Here is a 14,961-nt window from a genome sequence, read left to right on the forward strand (position 1 = left end):
TGGAGGGTAGTCTCGGGTTTCCCACTCCCTTCCCCAGGCACTCAAGGGTTACTGGGCCAGGCCTGGAAGAACGCGTGGGAATAAACAGATGGGACCCAGAGTGGCCAGGGGGCCCGGAGACGCAGGGAGGGAAACCTGCCCAGGATCACGCCGGGCGGGGTCCAGAGGCCCTCCGCACAGAGCCCGCGCCCGCGCCCCGGACCTTACCGCCGCTCGGCTGCAGGGGACAAGGCGGCCGCGCAGGGCTGTTCTTCGAGCTTGGAGCGCGTTTTCAGGCGCCTTGGCTACAGGGGCGCCCGCCTGGCGGCGCCCGGATGCCGGCGGACTCACACTCGCGGAAGGGTGGGCGACCCGCGGCCTGCCTAGTCGAGGCCCTGGAGTCCTAAGCCCCGGGACGCCGACCGCGCGCGCGCGCCTTCGAGCCTGCCCAGAGAGGAAGGGTCAGGGCGCGCCTGGAGAACCGAGCAGCGCCAGCGGCTGCCGCCGAATTCTCCGGCAGCTCCGTCCGCCCTCGCCCGGCCCAGCCACGGCCCCGCTTCCCCCGCGCAAGCTTTGGCGGCGGAGCAGCACGGTGAGCGCCGATTGGCCCTCTGGATGAATGACGTACGGCGCCTCTCCCCACGGATTGGCCAGGCTGGCGGTGCGTGCACGGAGTAAACAAACCCCGCCCCCAGGCTTCCCAAAGGTTGGAGGGGGCAGCGAAGGGGAGGAGCGGGGTCTTGAGCACCCTGTGGGGTATCTGGGTAATCCACCGGAGGTTCTCAGTGGATCGCCTGCGACGATCCTGCCGCGTGCTTCCCAGCCGCCTCCGGAGCCGGCTACAGGCCTGAGGCCTAAAATTATAGCCACACCCTCTCCCCCTTCCCCCGGCCTGGGTGGGAATCCTGACTTTTCCATCCGCCCCCATCCCCCCGGCCCCTTACAATAAAACCCCGATCTTTCTTAGAAAAAGGGAAACGGGTGTCCCTAGTTCCCAGGGACATCTCGGTTCCCAGTCACTTGATCAGTCACCTCCGGGGGAGCAGCCTAGAGGGGACTAGTGATGAGGCCACGTGCGGGGCCAAGTTTGCAGTACCTTGTAAATTATGCAGACAGTGGGTTTAAAGACTGCTAGGGTGTGAGGTCTTCAACAAACCGGCAAATAAGATCCAAACCCGGACAGGTCACCATGTCACATGGACGCTGAAGAGAAAATCGCAGCTCCCACCCCCAAATACCTATTTAGTTCAATGTTAATAATACATTCTGTGCCTATCTGAAAAATCATGTGTGAGTTTACATTTTAGTGGGCTTCCCTTGTGGCTCGGTTGGTAAAGAATCCGCCTGCAACGCGGGAGACCTGGATTCGATCCCTGGGTTGGGAAGATCCCCTGGAGAAGAGAAAAGCTACCCACACCAGTATTCTGGCCTGGAGAACTCCAGGGACTGTGTAATCGATAGGGTCGCAAAGAGGCGGACGGGACCGAGAGACTTTCATTTCACTTCACTTACATTTTAGTGCGGTGGTAAAGATAATATGCAAAAGAAATAAGCAAAATATAAGCTATGTTACATGCTGGGACACACTGTGGGGGAAAAATCTGGCAGACCAGGGATGGCTTTAAGGGATGGCCTGTTTTAGAGTGCCCAGTCAAGGAGACAGGAACGTGCCATTTAAATAAATACCTAAAGGGAGTGGAGGCGGAGAGAACGCGCCTTTGGACCTCTCTCGGGTGGAGTGGAGAGATGATTTTTGCATAACTGTACATAGATAAATCCTAGGCGGTCAAGAAAGCCCAATGCAGTCTCCTTGGACTGATTCTAAAATGCAAAAGCCCCAAAGGAGTCATTACCTTGCGTTTTTCAGTAATGGATCAATAGATGTAGTTTCCACAGAAATTTTGTTGAGATTTCAACTTAAATACTTTTCAAACACTCTAGGGACAAAGATACAAAAATGAGCAAAACAGATGAAACCTCCATCCTCAAGAGGCTCAGTCTAGCAGGAGAGCTGGATTGTAAACCACCTCGGTATAATGTATAAATAATCCAAGAAGTATTGATAGAGGCATGGCTGTGCTTGGGCTAATGGTGGGGGGAGAGTGGTGGATATTAATTTAGGAAGAGTACCTTGGAATCTTTTTTTAATTGAATAAAACTGCTTTATTATATTATATAATGAAGTATAATATACTGGACATTATGTTTGAAATCTTTTTATCTATGAAGACAACTCTGCTAAATATTGGAGTAAGGCTATGGATTTCAGTGATTCTCTGACTTCTGTAAATTTTTAAGGTGAAAGTCTGAAAATGATATTAAGTTAAACCATATAAAATAGTTAATATTTGGCAATTTTCATGTTTCCTGTAGAGTTAATATGAGGATTTTGCTATGTAATACATATAGTAAGTGTTCAATAAACAATGATTATGATCATTTGATAATAGTGCTTTTGAAAAAAAAATGCTTTAAAAGTCAGTGTTTCATAACAGCTTCCAATACCATGAAGTAAAGTGGGCATGCAGGTTCAAATTTTCCATATACTGGTTTGATCTAGCTGTGAATTTCCATGACCTAATCAGGGTATGCTGTAAAAGACACTAAATGCTAGTTTCACAGCAGGCCAAGAAATTCAGAATAAGGAACAGCTTGATTTTGAAGCCAAAAACTGAAAATTCTCCAGCACAGAATAAATTGTCAAGTTGCTTCAGGGAGAAAAATTCATGTAAATCAATTTTTCATTCCCACTCACAGCTTCAATTTAGCAATTTGCACAACAGTCAGCTTTCTCTCTTCCTTCTCATTTCCCCATTAAAAGATCTGATTTCCTTTGAAAAGGTAAATAAAGCTTCCACTGTCTCCAAGGAAGGAGAGTAGAAGTTTGAAACATGGCAGAACACTTACTGATTCCGCAAACACTTACTAAGCACTTATTATACACCAACAGTGCAAGGTACTGGAAACACACACATAGATGTCCAAAGAACTTCCTTTGTTCATAGGTGTTCCTGTGTGCAGAATAATCCCCCAGTTCACCCACACCTCATCTACACATGCTTTCTCATCTAAGCTAAAACAACATTCTCTAGAAAAGCTTCCTCTGACTCCAGCTCTTTGCCCATAAAATTGTCTTTCTAACATTCATGAAACTTGCAATTACTCATTTAGTACCTGTATCCTGTATCATTTAGTACCAGGGAAGCCCTTGTTAGACTGCAAGTTCCTTGCAATTTGGAGTTCTATCATCCTATTCACTGGGCTTCTCTGGTGGCTGGCTCAGTGGTAAAGAATCTGCCTGCAACGCAGGAGACACAGGTTCTATCCCTGAGTCAGGAAGATCCCCTGGAGAAGGGAATGTCAGCCCACTCCAATATTCTTGCCTGGGAGATCCCATGGACGGGGGAGCCTGGTGGGCTACAGTCCATGGGGCCGCAAAGAGTCGGACACGACTTAAAGCGACTAAACACACACACACACATCTTATTCACTACAATATCCTCGGTGCCTTAGGGAAGCTCAGTAAGTTTTTATTGAATGGATAAGAGCGCCACAGCCTAGCACATTTGGAAAAGAAGAGACAAACATAAATAAAAATTCTACTTGTAAATTTGTGGGCCAACAAGCCACCGGCCATGAAAGAGATCTGTTAAGAGTTAAACCTGAGGATACTGTCTGTGCTGCCTCTCTCCTGGGGCTGGGCACTACTTTCAGTAGGTGGAGCGCTATTGCTCCTGGACCAGTGTCTCTCACACTTTAATGTGCCCAGGAATCACTTAGAGGTCTTATTAAAATTCAGACTCTAGATCGGCAGGTCTGAGGTGGGGTGTAGAATCTGTATTTCCAACAAATTTCCAACTGCTTCATCAGACGCTACACTCTGAGTGACAAAGTCTTTCCTGATCCCTTTTTGCCATGTGCAAAGATCCATAGTTGTCTAGACTTTTGCAGTTGCAGATATGACTTTTTTTTTTAAACACGCTGTTTTCACATCTAATCCATCCAGTGACAAAAGAAATAACTCTTAAGAGAACATCAAGGCCTTGTCTTCCAGAGACAGTCCTATTATATGCCCTTTAGTCACATTAAAAGGGCAGAGTGGAATCAAAGCCCTGGAATTTCTTTAGTGAGGGACACAACTTTCTCCTTATTACATTTCTGGAATGACTTGGTTTGTTCAGTGGGAACATTTCACAGTCATCATTAGTAAAAGTAACCTCTTCTTAATATCAAAACCAAAATTATTTTTAGGATAAAATTTCACTTGTCCTAGAAACATAGAGTATATATGAGGTATAAGAAATAATGATAATATGATCCAGCAGTCCCACTCCTGGGCATATATCTGGATAGAACTATAACTCAAAAAGATACATGCACCTCTATGTTCATAGCGGCACTATTTACAATAACTAAGACATGGAAGCAAACTAAATGTCCATCAACAGAAGAATGGATAAAGAAAATGTGGTACCTGTCTACAATGGTATATTACTCAGCCAAAAAAAAAAACACAACGAAATAATACCATTTGCAGTAACATGGGTGGACCTATTAAGTGAAGTGAGAGAAAAACAAATATCATGTGACATCACTTATATGTGGAATCTAAAACACGACACAAATGAACTTATCTATGAAAAAAGAAATAGATTCACAGCTATAGAGAACAGATTTGTGGTTTCTATGGGGAATAGGGTAGGGGAGGGATGCAGTGGGAGGTTGGGATTAGCAGATGCAAACTATTATATCTGCTAACTAATAGAGAGAGGTACATTTATACACTGGCTCCTGTCCCCATTGTTTACACATTATCATATGGTAGCAACTCTCTAGCATTCCAGACTTAACCAGGGGTGAAAAATGACAGAATGAGTTTCAATGAGTATTCCAAGCTGGGAGGCAGAGAAATCCCAGCTCAGAAAACCAGAGATATGGTAAAGTGAGATGTTTTCATGTTACACTTGGGTAGCAGATTGCTACAACTGGAATAAAAATGTGGCCGAAGAGGATGTGGAATGGGGCAAGAGGTGACCAATAATGATATAAATAATTGAATAATAAGTGGAGAATAGGCAACAGCTTTCCCTTGTAGAATTTCCAACAGTAGAATTCCAATGAATTAAATGTAAAGAAATAATGAAGTGGAAATAGAAAATTCCCAATAATAGGCAAATAGTACAAGAATCATTGTTGCAGAGAAGCAGCATCCATGGATGTTAAAACTAGTAAGTGAAACTGTGATGGGAAACAGAAAATTGACATGGTCTAAAAGTATCTCCTCACAAGATTCTTAAAAAAAAAAAAAATATATATATATATATATATATTTATTTATTTATTTGACTGTGATGGGTCTTAGTAGTGGCATGAGAACTTTCGGTTGCAGCATGTGGGATCTAGTTCCCTGATCAGGGATTGAACCCAGGCCCCCTGCAATGGGAGCATGAAGTCTTAGCACTAGACCACCAGGGAAGTCCCTCCTAACAAGACTCTTAACTGCAAAGGAGAAAATAGTAAACTTATGATGGAAAAACCTGGCAGTCATCCTCTTCACCAAAGGATCAAGGTTAACAACAATAATAAGACATACTGATGTCTTCCTGATAGGACGCACTGAGGCCATTGACATCACTTCTGCAGGATTCTAACAAAAATTCAGAACCTTAACCTAATCAGAAAAAAATATCAGGCCAACCTAAATGGAGGGCCATCTTATAAAATAACTACCAGTGTTCTTAAAAAATGTGAAGTTCATGAAAGAAAGACTAGGTGGTCACAGACTGCAGGAGATTAAGAAGACATGAAAATTAAATGAAACGTGGGATCCTGGATTGAATCCTGGGCCAGAACAAGGACAATAGTTTGGAAACCAACAAAATTCAGGTAAGGTTTGTAGATTACTTTATACTACCATATCAATGTGAATTTCCCATTTTGAGCAATTACAGTTATGTAAGATGTAAATTAGGAGAAGCTGGGGGACGGAACTCTGTGTACTATTAATACTTATAGAACTTTCCTGTAAGTCTACAACTATTTCAAAATAAAAGTTAGAAAACCAAATACTAGAAATCAACTATACTTCAATTTTTTTAAAAAAATTCTAAATACTAGGGAATTTTAGATTTTAAACAGATTCTGTTCCAGTAGATCTGGAGTGAGGCCTGCAATGCAGTTTTTGTGAAAAGCACTCTGGTGACCCAGAGGCTGTTAGTCTCAATAACATATCAGAGTAGCAAGACTTTTCCCCTTCTGCTGTATTAAGGTGAAACTGACATGCAATAAACTATGCATCAAGTCAGTAGTCTGATGATCTTAGACATGTGTATCCACTGAACCCACCTGGTTTGCCCTTCCTTTCTCTGTCAATCCTAAAGGAAATCAACCCTGAATATTCCCTGGAAGGACTGATGCAGAAGCCGAAGCTCTAGTACTTTGGCCACCTTATACGAAGAGGTGGCCACTCATTGGAAAAGACCTGATGTTGGGAAAGTTTGAAGGCAAAACGGGAAGGGGGCAACAGAGGAAGAGATGGTTAGATAGCATTACAGACTGAATGCACATGAATTTGAGCAAACTCTGAGAGATAGTGAAGGATGGAGGAGACTGGCATGCTGCAATCAAAGAGTCAGACACAATTTAGTGACTGAACAACAACCACCTAGGTGGCACAGTGGTAAAGAATCCGCCTGCCAATTCGGGAGATACAGGTTCGACCCCTGGGTCAGGAAGATCCCCTGGAGGAGAAAAATGGCAACTTGCTCCAGTACTCTTCCTGGGAAAATCCATGGACAGAGGAGCCTGGTGGGCTACAGTCCATGGGGTCCCAAAGAGTCAGACACTAATGAGCAACTCTCTAACACACACACATGATAATTGCCTTATATTTTCCACCTCTTAATGGGTTGTTTCTAAATAGAAAAAAAACTCACTATTACTCCCTATCATTTTCATTAAATTTTTCCTACAATTTCCTATACGATCATATTCTTTAAAAATAATTTTATATTATTCAGTGTAATTTATAGTCACATGAATTTCAGAAAAGTCAGCTCCACGTATCTCCCCCTTCCTTGTCCTCTTTATCAAACTAATATGACTTGAATAACAAAAAACAAACCCCTTCCTTTCTTCTAATAACTGAATGTTTATCATCCTTCAAAATTCCTACTGCAGAATGAACCATGGTTCCACTTCCATCAGGGAATAGAATCTAGATTTGTCTGATGAATCCTCTACCACCATCATCGGGATATCAGTATTTATGTGTACATATGTGAAGCAACAGAGAAACATTAAATAAAAATGGCTTTAATACACAATATGTTCAGATCATCACTCACTGTTTTATTGTAACTTTTGGAATAATCTTAAAATTTTCACAATGGATTTTTAAGAGCTGCTAGGTTAATTCCATCATATTAGCCTTTGAAATTATTTCCTCCAGTAATTTAAAAACTTCCTAAACATTTAGGTATACAGTATATTTTCACAAGAGACTGTATCATCTTTTTCCCACTACAAAAAAATTACATCTCTTCTCTAGCAATTTCCTTTGTGCAAGAAAGCAGAATATAGAGTAAGTCTAAACAGTATCTAAAGATACTGAGTTACAGAAAACCTTTCTTCTTTAACCATATTAAGCCCCATTTTTTCTTCTAGTTAAAAGGAAAACACGAGCCCAAACTTACCTTGAGTCACAACTGAAGTTAACACATGCTTATTCTTCTGTGACATACTTAATGTTCAGAAACCAAAACAGGAAATAATATTAAATAAGAATTTCCAGGTAAAATTTTTAAATGAATCCAAAGTTAAAAACAGACAAAAAGTTAAGGGGAAAACTCACATATATATGAAAAAGATTCCTTTTATTCTGCATTCTCAATTTCATCTACAGATCTTAACAATGATTTGTGAGGTTTTCAATGACTATTTAATAAAACTACGAAGTTCATAAAGAACATCAGAAAAATAAAATGATAAATTTACTGATGCAGATGAATTGGGGTATTACAATAACTGTCTTGCACAAATAGGAAAGTTCTAATTAATTTTCCACAAAATCATTCTGAAACATTTACACAAGTCAGCTTATTTAAAATAAAGACTATTTTAGCATTATGATAGCTATGTTCAAGACATGTATTTGTATACTTAACATTCTAACTGAAGGTATCTTTAAAACTATTTTGCTATTATACAGTATTAGTATCACATTGTATAATGAGTATGAAAAGAATATGAAAGTTCTTCTGCTCAGTACATTACAAAATCCTGTTCAAATACTATGTACATTTTTGCCCAGGAGAATTTGAAAATGCTACTTAGTGACTTCTTAAGTCACTGGACTGATTTTTTCCTTTTTTTGATTTTTAAAAAAGATATTCCTTTAAAGATATGGCTCATTTAGCAAACAACCCAATTAGCAAATGGACAAAAGATATGGACAGACATTTCACTGGCGCATAAACAGATGGCAAAAGAGCACATAAAAAGATATTCAATATTATTATTAATTAGGGAAATGCAAATTCAATCCACACTGAGTAAACCACATCCTCATCAAAGCGGCTAAAGTAAAAAATGGTGACAACATCAAATGCTGGTGAGTAGAGAGAGTTGATCACTCATACATTTCTGGTGGGAGTATAAAATGGTACAGCTACTCTGGAAAAGAGTTTGGCAGTTTCTTATAAAGATATGGCTCATTTAAATTGGAAATCTTATCATGTATTTCCTTAACAATAGAGATATTTGTACAGACACAGCCATTTTAATAAACCAAATGTAAAGTGGGGAGTGAAAATAGAATAATAGCAAATTTTAGAAACATCTTATTTGGCAGGTTCCTGACTCTATCATTTCCATTCCCATGATCATCCTGCATCCCTCTAGGGGTAAGTGTCCCATGGGAGTATGGTGACAAAATGGCTAGTGACTCACAATAGATGCTGGTGCCAAACTACAGCTATGAGGATCCACAACTTTAAAAAACAACATGATTCTCGATGGCCTGTTTGGCTTCTTTGAGGCTATCCCTTTAGGTTGGTTTCAACCAGATGACCTGGGTATGCAGGATGAGGACTATGGGACCAAATAGGTCCAGGGTATGTTTCAGGCTTTTAATTCTAATTGAGAAACATGATATAAATTTCCCAAAGGGATTTGGAATCCTCCAGGGTAGATTCAAGCCTTCTAAGCTGTCTCTGAGATTACTTAAAATCACTTAAAGTTGAGGAACCCCAGGGTTCTGGTATGGCCCCCCTCAAAGAGTTTTAAAATTACTGCCAAACTCTTGGACTAAATTATTTTTAATTAAGGACTGGTCCCCAGTATAAATGCCTGGCAAAAGGGACTATTTCTGAAGTTTCTTCCCTCTAACATGAGAGTGTTTGGCATTCCTCAGATTCTGTGCGTTAGTCATCTGCAGTTAAATACACAAAACCTGTAAATATAAAGACTTCAGTTAAAAAAAAAAAAGGCTTCAGTTGTACCTTAGAAAGTTAATGTGTATTTATGGATGTGTATCCCTACACAAATAGATATGCAAAAGTATAAACATAAGAAGAATTTTAAAATAAACAGTATGAAGATTCTAGTAATAGCTCTCATAATAAAGTAGTCCTTCTTAATTCAAAAAAACATAGTTTACTGTAACAAACAGAAGTTGCTCCCTGTCAATACACATATGTAACATCAAGGATAAAATGTATAGGTAAAAAAAAGTTGCACTTACAAACACAAGTAAAAATTCACCCCAGGAATAGGAAGGCACAGAGTTAAGTTCTGTGGAAGCAGACATGGGTTCTGCTTGCAGGGATCTTCTAGTTTGGTAGAGGCTTGCACAAAGGCAGATAAAAGAGAATTCATCCCCTTTGTTCAGAGATGAAAAGGAAACAAAAAGGCAGATCTAATCAAAGATGATCTGGCGACTACATTAATTCTATACTGAAGTCATCAACACACTCATTAAGACCATGGAGAATACAGACATGGGGGTGATGGGGGTCCTGCTGCTGCTAAGCTGCTTCAGTTGTGTCTGACTCTGTGCAACCCCACAGATGGCAGCCACCAGGGTCCCCCGTCCCTGGGATTCTTCAGGCAAGAATACTGGAGTGGGTTGCCATGTCCTTCTCCAATGCATGAAAGTGAAAAGTGAAAGGGAAGTTGCTCAGTTGTGTCCAACTCCCAGCAACTCCATGGACTGCAGCCTACCAGGCCCCTCTGTCCATGGGATTTTCCAGGCAAGAGTACTGGAGTGGGGTGCCATTGCCTTCTCCGGGGGGGTGAGGGTAGCTGGGTAAAAACAGCAGAAAACGACTACAACATGACATTTTCCCCCACCTTATTAACCAGCAAAGAAGAACCACTGTTTATTTTAAAATAGTATCACTTCTTTTTGCTAACAACTGTTTCCTAAGGTAACAATGAAGCAGAGAGAAAAGGAGTAGGACAGACACTCTGAATTCACTGAGTCTTCAATTTTCTTCCAACAGCCTACCTCGAAGCTTCTCAGCTGGGGTCATCTGTCTCCCAGGCACATTTGGCAATGCTGGAGACATATTGCCATAGCAAGAAGAGAGATGCTAGAGGGTGAAGCTCAGGGATCTGCTACTAAACATCATATAATACACAGCACCCCAAAACAAAGAATTATCTGCCCTCAAATGTCAATGATGCTGAGGCTGAGAAGCCAAGGCGTGGTTGGATATTAAAAAATTTAAAAATCAGTAAGTCTAGATTATAAAAGCATTTAGAACCACTTTAAGAAGGACTGTACAGTAAGATTCTCCTTCTTGACAAGATAGCTAGATCCTCCTTGACTAGATCCAAGATATGGATCTAGTAGATCCATAGTGAGGAAATAAAACATGCTGAGAAATATTAACACAGAAATAGTTTTAACTTCAATTATCAGCATACACATGAAAAATAAACTAGAAAGATAGGACAATATTTTTGCTCAATTGATTTTGATAATCAACAGTTTCTACAACCACAGAAACCAACGTGGTCACGTTTGTGATTTAGATCAAATCTGACAAAAAATTAAATAACTCCGTTCCTAAGAAAAAAGCCAGAAATACTAAAAATAAAATATTATCTTCTAAACTAACAGAAGAAAAAACTTCGTGATTTTTGAGGAGATGCTCAACTCCGTCAAAGATATTCAAAATTATTTTCCTGTACCCATTATTAAAATATATTTCTCCTTTATTTTGTGATTTTATGATAAGAAAGAATAATGTGGAAAATGAATAAACTAACAAACACTTAGGTGTTAATAATATTACAATGCATTATATCCTAATACAAAAAGAATGATTTCCTATGGAAATCATACCCTCTGAGAAGCAGTCAATAAGGAATAGCAAAACAACAGAGCAGCTTTCAAACGACTTCTATAAGAAAGCTTGTAATTGGTCACTAAGTTTGAAAAAAAAAAAAAAAAAAGGATGTGAGAAACTGAAAGAATGAAAATATTATCTACATAAGGGAGCTGATTTATTATTGTAAACAAAACACCTTCGTTTAACAAAAATATTCCCAAATCCAATATCTGTGATCTTATCTGTCTCTGACTCTGACTATTTTGGGCTTCCCTCGTGGCTTAGCTGCAAAAGAATCCTCCTATGATGCAGGACACCTGGGTTTGATCCCTGAATTGGGAAGTTTCCCTGGAGAAGGGAAAAGCTACCCACTGCAGTATTCTGGCCTGGAGAATTCCATGGACTGTATAGTCCATGGAGTCGCAAAGAGTCGGACACGACCGAGCAACTTTGACTTCACTGTCTGTCTCTGAGATGGACATATGTGATAGCAACAGCAAAATTCTCTAAGAAAGTCACTTCTTCATTACCATATGGAAAACAAACAGCCAATGGGAATTTGCTGCACAATTTGGAACTCAAACTGGGGCTCTGTATCAACCTAGAGGGGTGGGATGGGGAGGGAGGTGGGAGGGGACATATGTACACCTATGGTTGATCCATGTTGATGTCTGGCAGAAACCAACACAATTCTGTAAAGCAATTATGCTTTAATTAAAAAATAAATGAATTTAAAATTTTAAAAAGAAAGAAAAATAGATTCACTTCTTTGATTACATTATCTAGCAGCTAGCTCTGTAACTGTAGGACTTTATGGGATAAAGTCTGACTAAGAGGGAAATACATTATTGCTACAAACCTAAAAGGAACTCGGGATGGGGTGAGAAAGGAGGGAGGTCAAAGAGGAAGGGGATATATGTATATATGTATACAGACGGCTGATTCACTTCATTGTACAGCAGAAACTAACAACACTGTAAATCAATCATACGCCAATTAAAAAAAAACGGAACCCAGTCCACAAGTAGGGAGGGGCAAATAACACGAGAAGATGCTGGAAGGTGATCAACTTGTCTTAGGACGACTTTACACCTGGCCTGAAGCTTCTCACAACTCTCACCTCTCTACCCTGTTTCTATAAAGAGAGTTTGACAGTGGAGACCTCTCCCTGGCTCCTCCCTGTGACCTCTGGCTCAGTGTGTGAGGGGCACTCACTAGCACAACTGCATTCCCATCCCCTGTCAGCAGGGATCTTGGTGAGATGAGTAGACTGGACTAAAATAAGACACCAACACACAAGTAAAATACCCCAGTGAAGGCAATTCTTGAGTCGCCAATCAATTAGGGCACTGTCTTCAAAGGAAGCTCTGTCAACCAGGCACTTAATAAAAACAAAAGATTTTTACACTAGCATCTCAACAAATAAGGAACAGGAGAAGAAAGGCAAGATTTGTATCTACTACCTGCATTTTATAAAAAATGAGATGTTATACTTCAGGCAGAAATTTTTGAAAGAAATGCTATCTGAGAAGTATTGCGCTGGCCAAAAAGTTCATTCAGGTTTTTCCATAAAATGTTATGGAAACTTTTGGCCAACCTAGTACTTTCTTGGTCCTTATGAATCGATAACCTTTTTGGTTGTATTAACTAAAATTCTTTTTTTCAGAGTTTCTCAATATATAAAAAAAGCTCAGATTTTAGTTAAACAAGGGAAAATTAAGGCAGTGCCTTTAAGCTCAATAAAGGAAACAACTGGCCATCAAGTAAGCCTATCTGAGAGAGACATATTGAGTTAATATTGGATACAACATTGAACAATTATGGCTTTCAACAAAAAATATTGATGTTTCAAAATTCCATGTTTCCTCAGCCATTTTCTTTCTTTCTATCTATATGGACTTTGAGTACCTCACTCAATTTTAAAGAATTAAGGGAACACTTTCCACATCATTTTGGAACAAACCTGGAATCATGAACTCAGACAATAAACAATTACTTTCATTGTAATTAAAAGGAGGCCCAGTATAAAAAGGAGGCCCAGTACAAAAAGGAGGAGGGCCCGTGAGAGTCAAAACATAGTTGGAAATGGCTAATGTCCTTTGGAATTTGGTACAAAATGAAGATTTAGAAATTCTGAGGTATTGTTGCCTTACAATCTCTCAGCAAGGTTTAGATTTTTTTTTTTTTAATGGGTATTTTGTTTTGTTTTACAAAAAGCAGGGCTTTTTCTCTGGGGTTGCAAAGCTCAGTTTAAGCCTCCTCTCGGTCACGGTCGGTCTCGTTGTTATTCCTGAGTTTTGGCTCAGCTGCACATCACGACGATCAGCCCTCCGTGGTTTCAGCCATTCCACCAGTGTTACGTCTTATACCAATTCATGGAGCGTTTCACGGCTTTGACCCAGTTCCCCATATTCATTTCATATTCTTGCCATTTCTTCTGGGGCTTGAAAACCATTTCACTTTGCCTCAGTTTCTTTAGCTCCTCCTTGTCACTCCAAAACCCTATAGATGAAAAAATTTATTCTCAAGTTTGAAGGCAAATAATGAGCCCAAAAAGTTTACCTACAAACCTATGTGAACTGGTGCAAAGGTAAACAGTCACTACTTTAAAACACAATTCAAAATTTTTGTTGCTTTGAACTTTGTTAGACTGACCATCCCTGGGAATAATATACACTAGGATTTAATAAAAATCTTTTGGTTTCTAACTAGCAGAGTAATTTCTGTATAGAAAGGCACCAAATCATTTCTAGAACAACCATATCTTGCCATCATTTAATTTCATGACTAGCTATTAAGAAAGAAAAAAAAACCCTAGTAAGAAATAGTATACTTTCTTTTTATACAATTCTTAAAAAAAGATAAAATAAGATTTTTTTCGGCCATGCTGCGCAACTTGCACAGGACCTTAATTCCTTGACCAGGGATTGAATCGGGGCCCATGGCAATGAAAGCACTGAATACTAACCTCTCGACCACCAGGGAATTCCCTAAACTAAGATTTCTATCATTTATCTTGGAAGTAAGAAGCAATTCCCTAGGATAAGCACAAAATTCAAAATTGGGAATTAATATAATAAATAGTTTCTTTTTAAAACTATCACATTTCATGCAAGGCTTTTAAATTTCAGTTCAAGGAAATCTTGTAGCTCTGGCATATGCTGTTCTTTACAAAGAGGGACATGTGATTTATAATAAAAAACGCATGCCTATGATCATTCCTAGTCTTAAAAGGTAGGGATCTCTTGTTAATAAACTTGATACATCTCACCTACTCTGAAGTATTAACATAGTTGACAAGTCTCCAAAAGTATATTTTTCTTTTACCAATGAAGCTGACATATAAAATTCTTTCTTCTAACGTTTTCTGTCAGGTCACATTCTTCCTATTTACAAAGTCAGCATTTTAGATTGTATTTAAAGATATTAATTTATAGAAGTTATTAGAAGACTAGAAATAGTTTTTATTAGTATACTACACAATTAGATAAATCTAATCATGGAAATAAATATGTTCTTAAAATTCTTATTTTCAGAATTTATTATTTACACTTAAAGGCATATATATTTTTATGAGTTATTTTATTAAATATGTATTGAACACACCCAGTTTCTGGATGAATTTTGAAAATATAGAGAATCTACA

The 14,961-nt window shown here is 39.4% G+C and overlaps 2 protein-coding genes across 7 annotated transcripts in view; both read right to left on the reverse strand.

Moving 5' to 3' along the window:
• TFDP2 (transcription factor Dp-2) overlaps positions 1 to 549 on the reverse strand; it is a 191,486-nt gene extending 190,937 nt beyond the window's left edge. For all 5 annotated transcript variants that reach the window (XM_061167749.1, XM_061167746.1, XM_061167745.1 and 2 more), the window contains exon 1: positions 208 to 549. The gene's annotated coding sequence lies outside the window, so the exon portion shown is untranslated. The remainder of the gene's footprint in view (positions 1 to 207) is intronic.
• Positions 550 to 7,308: 6,759 nt separating this feature from the next.
• Positions 7,309 to 14,961, reverse strand: part of GK5 (glycerol kinase 5) — a 79,114-nt gene continuing 71,461 nt past the window's right edge. For both annotated transcript variants that reach the window (XM_061167768.1, XM_061167770.1), the window contains one exon: positions 7,309 to 13,817. In XM_061167768.1, coding sequence (XP_061023751.1) covers positions 13,672 to 13,817 — 146 coding nt within the window. In that variant the 3' untranslated portion in view covers positions 7,309 to 13,671. The remainder of the gene's footprint in view (positions 13,818 to 14,961) is intronic.

This window comes from Dama dama, chromosome 19, assembly GCF_033118175.1.
Source record: "Dama dama isolate Ldn47 chromosome 19, ASM3311817v1, whole genome shotgun sequence".
NCBI classification, from domain to species: domain Eukaryota; kingdom Metazoa; phylum Chordata; class Mammalia; order Artiodactyla; family Cervidae; genus Dama; species Dama dama.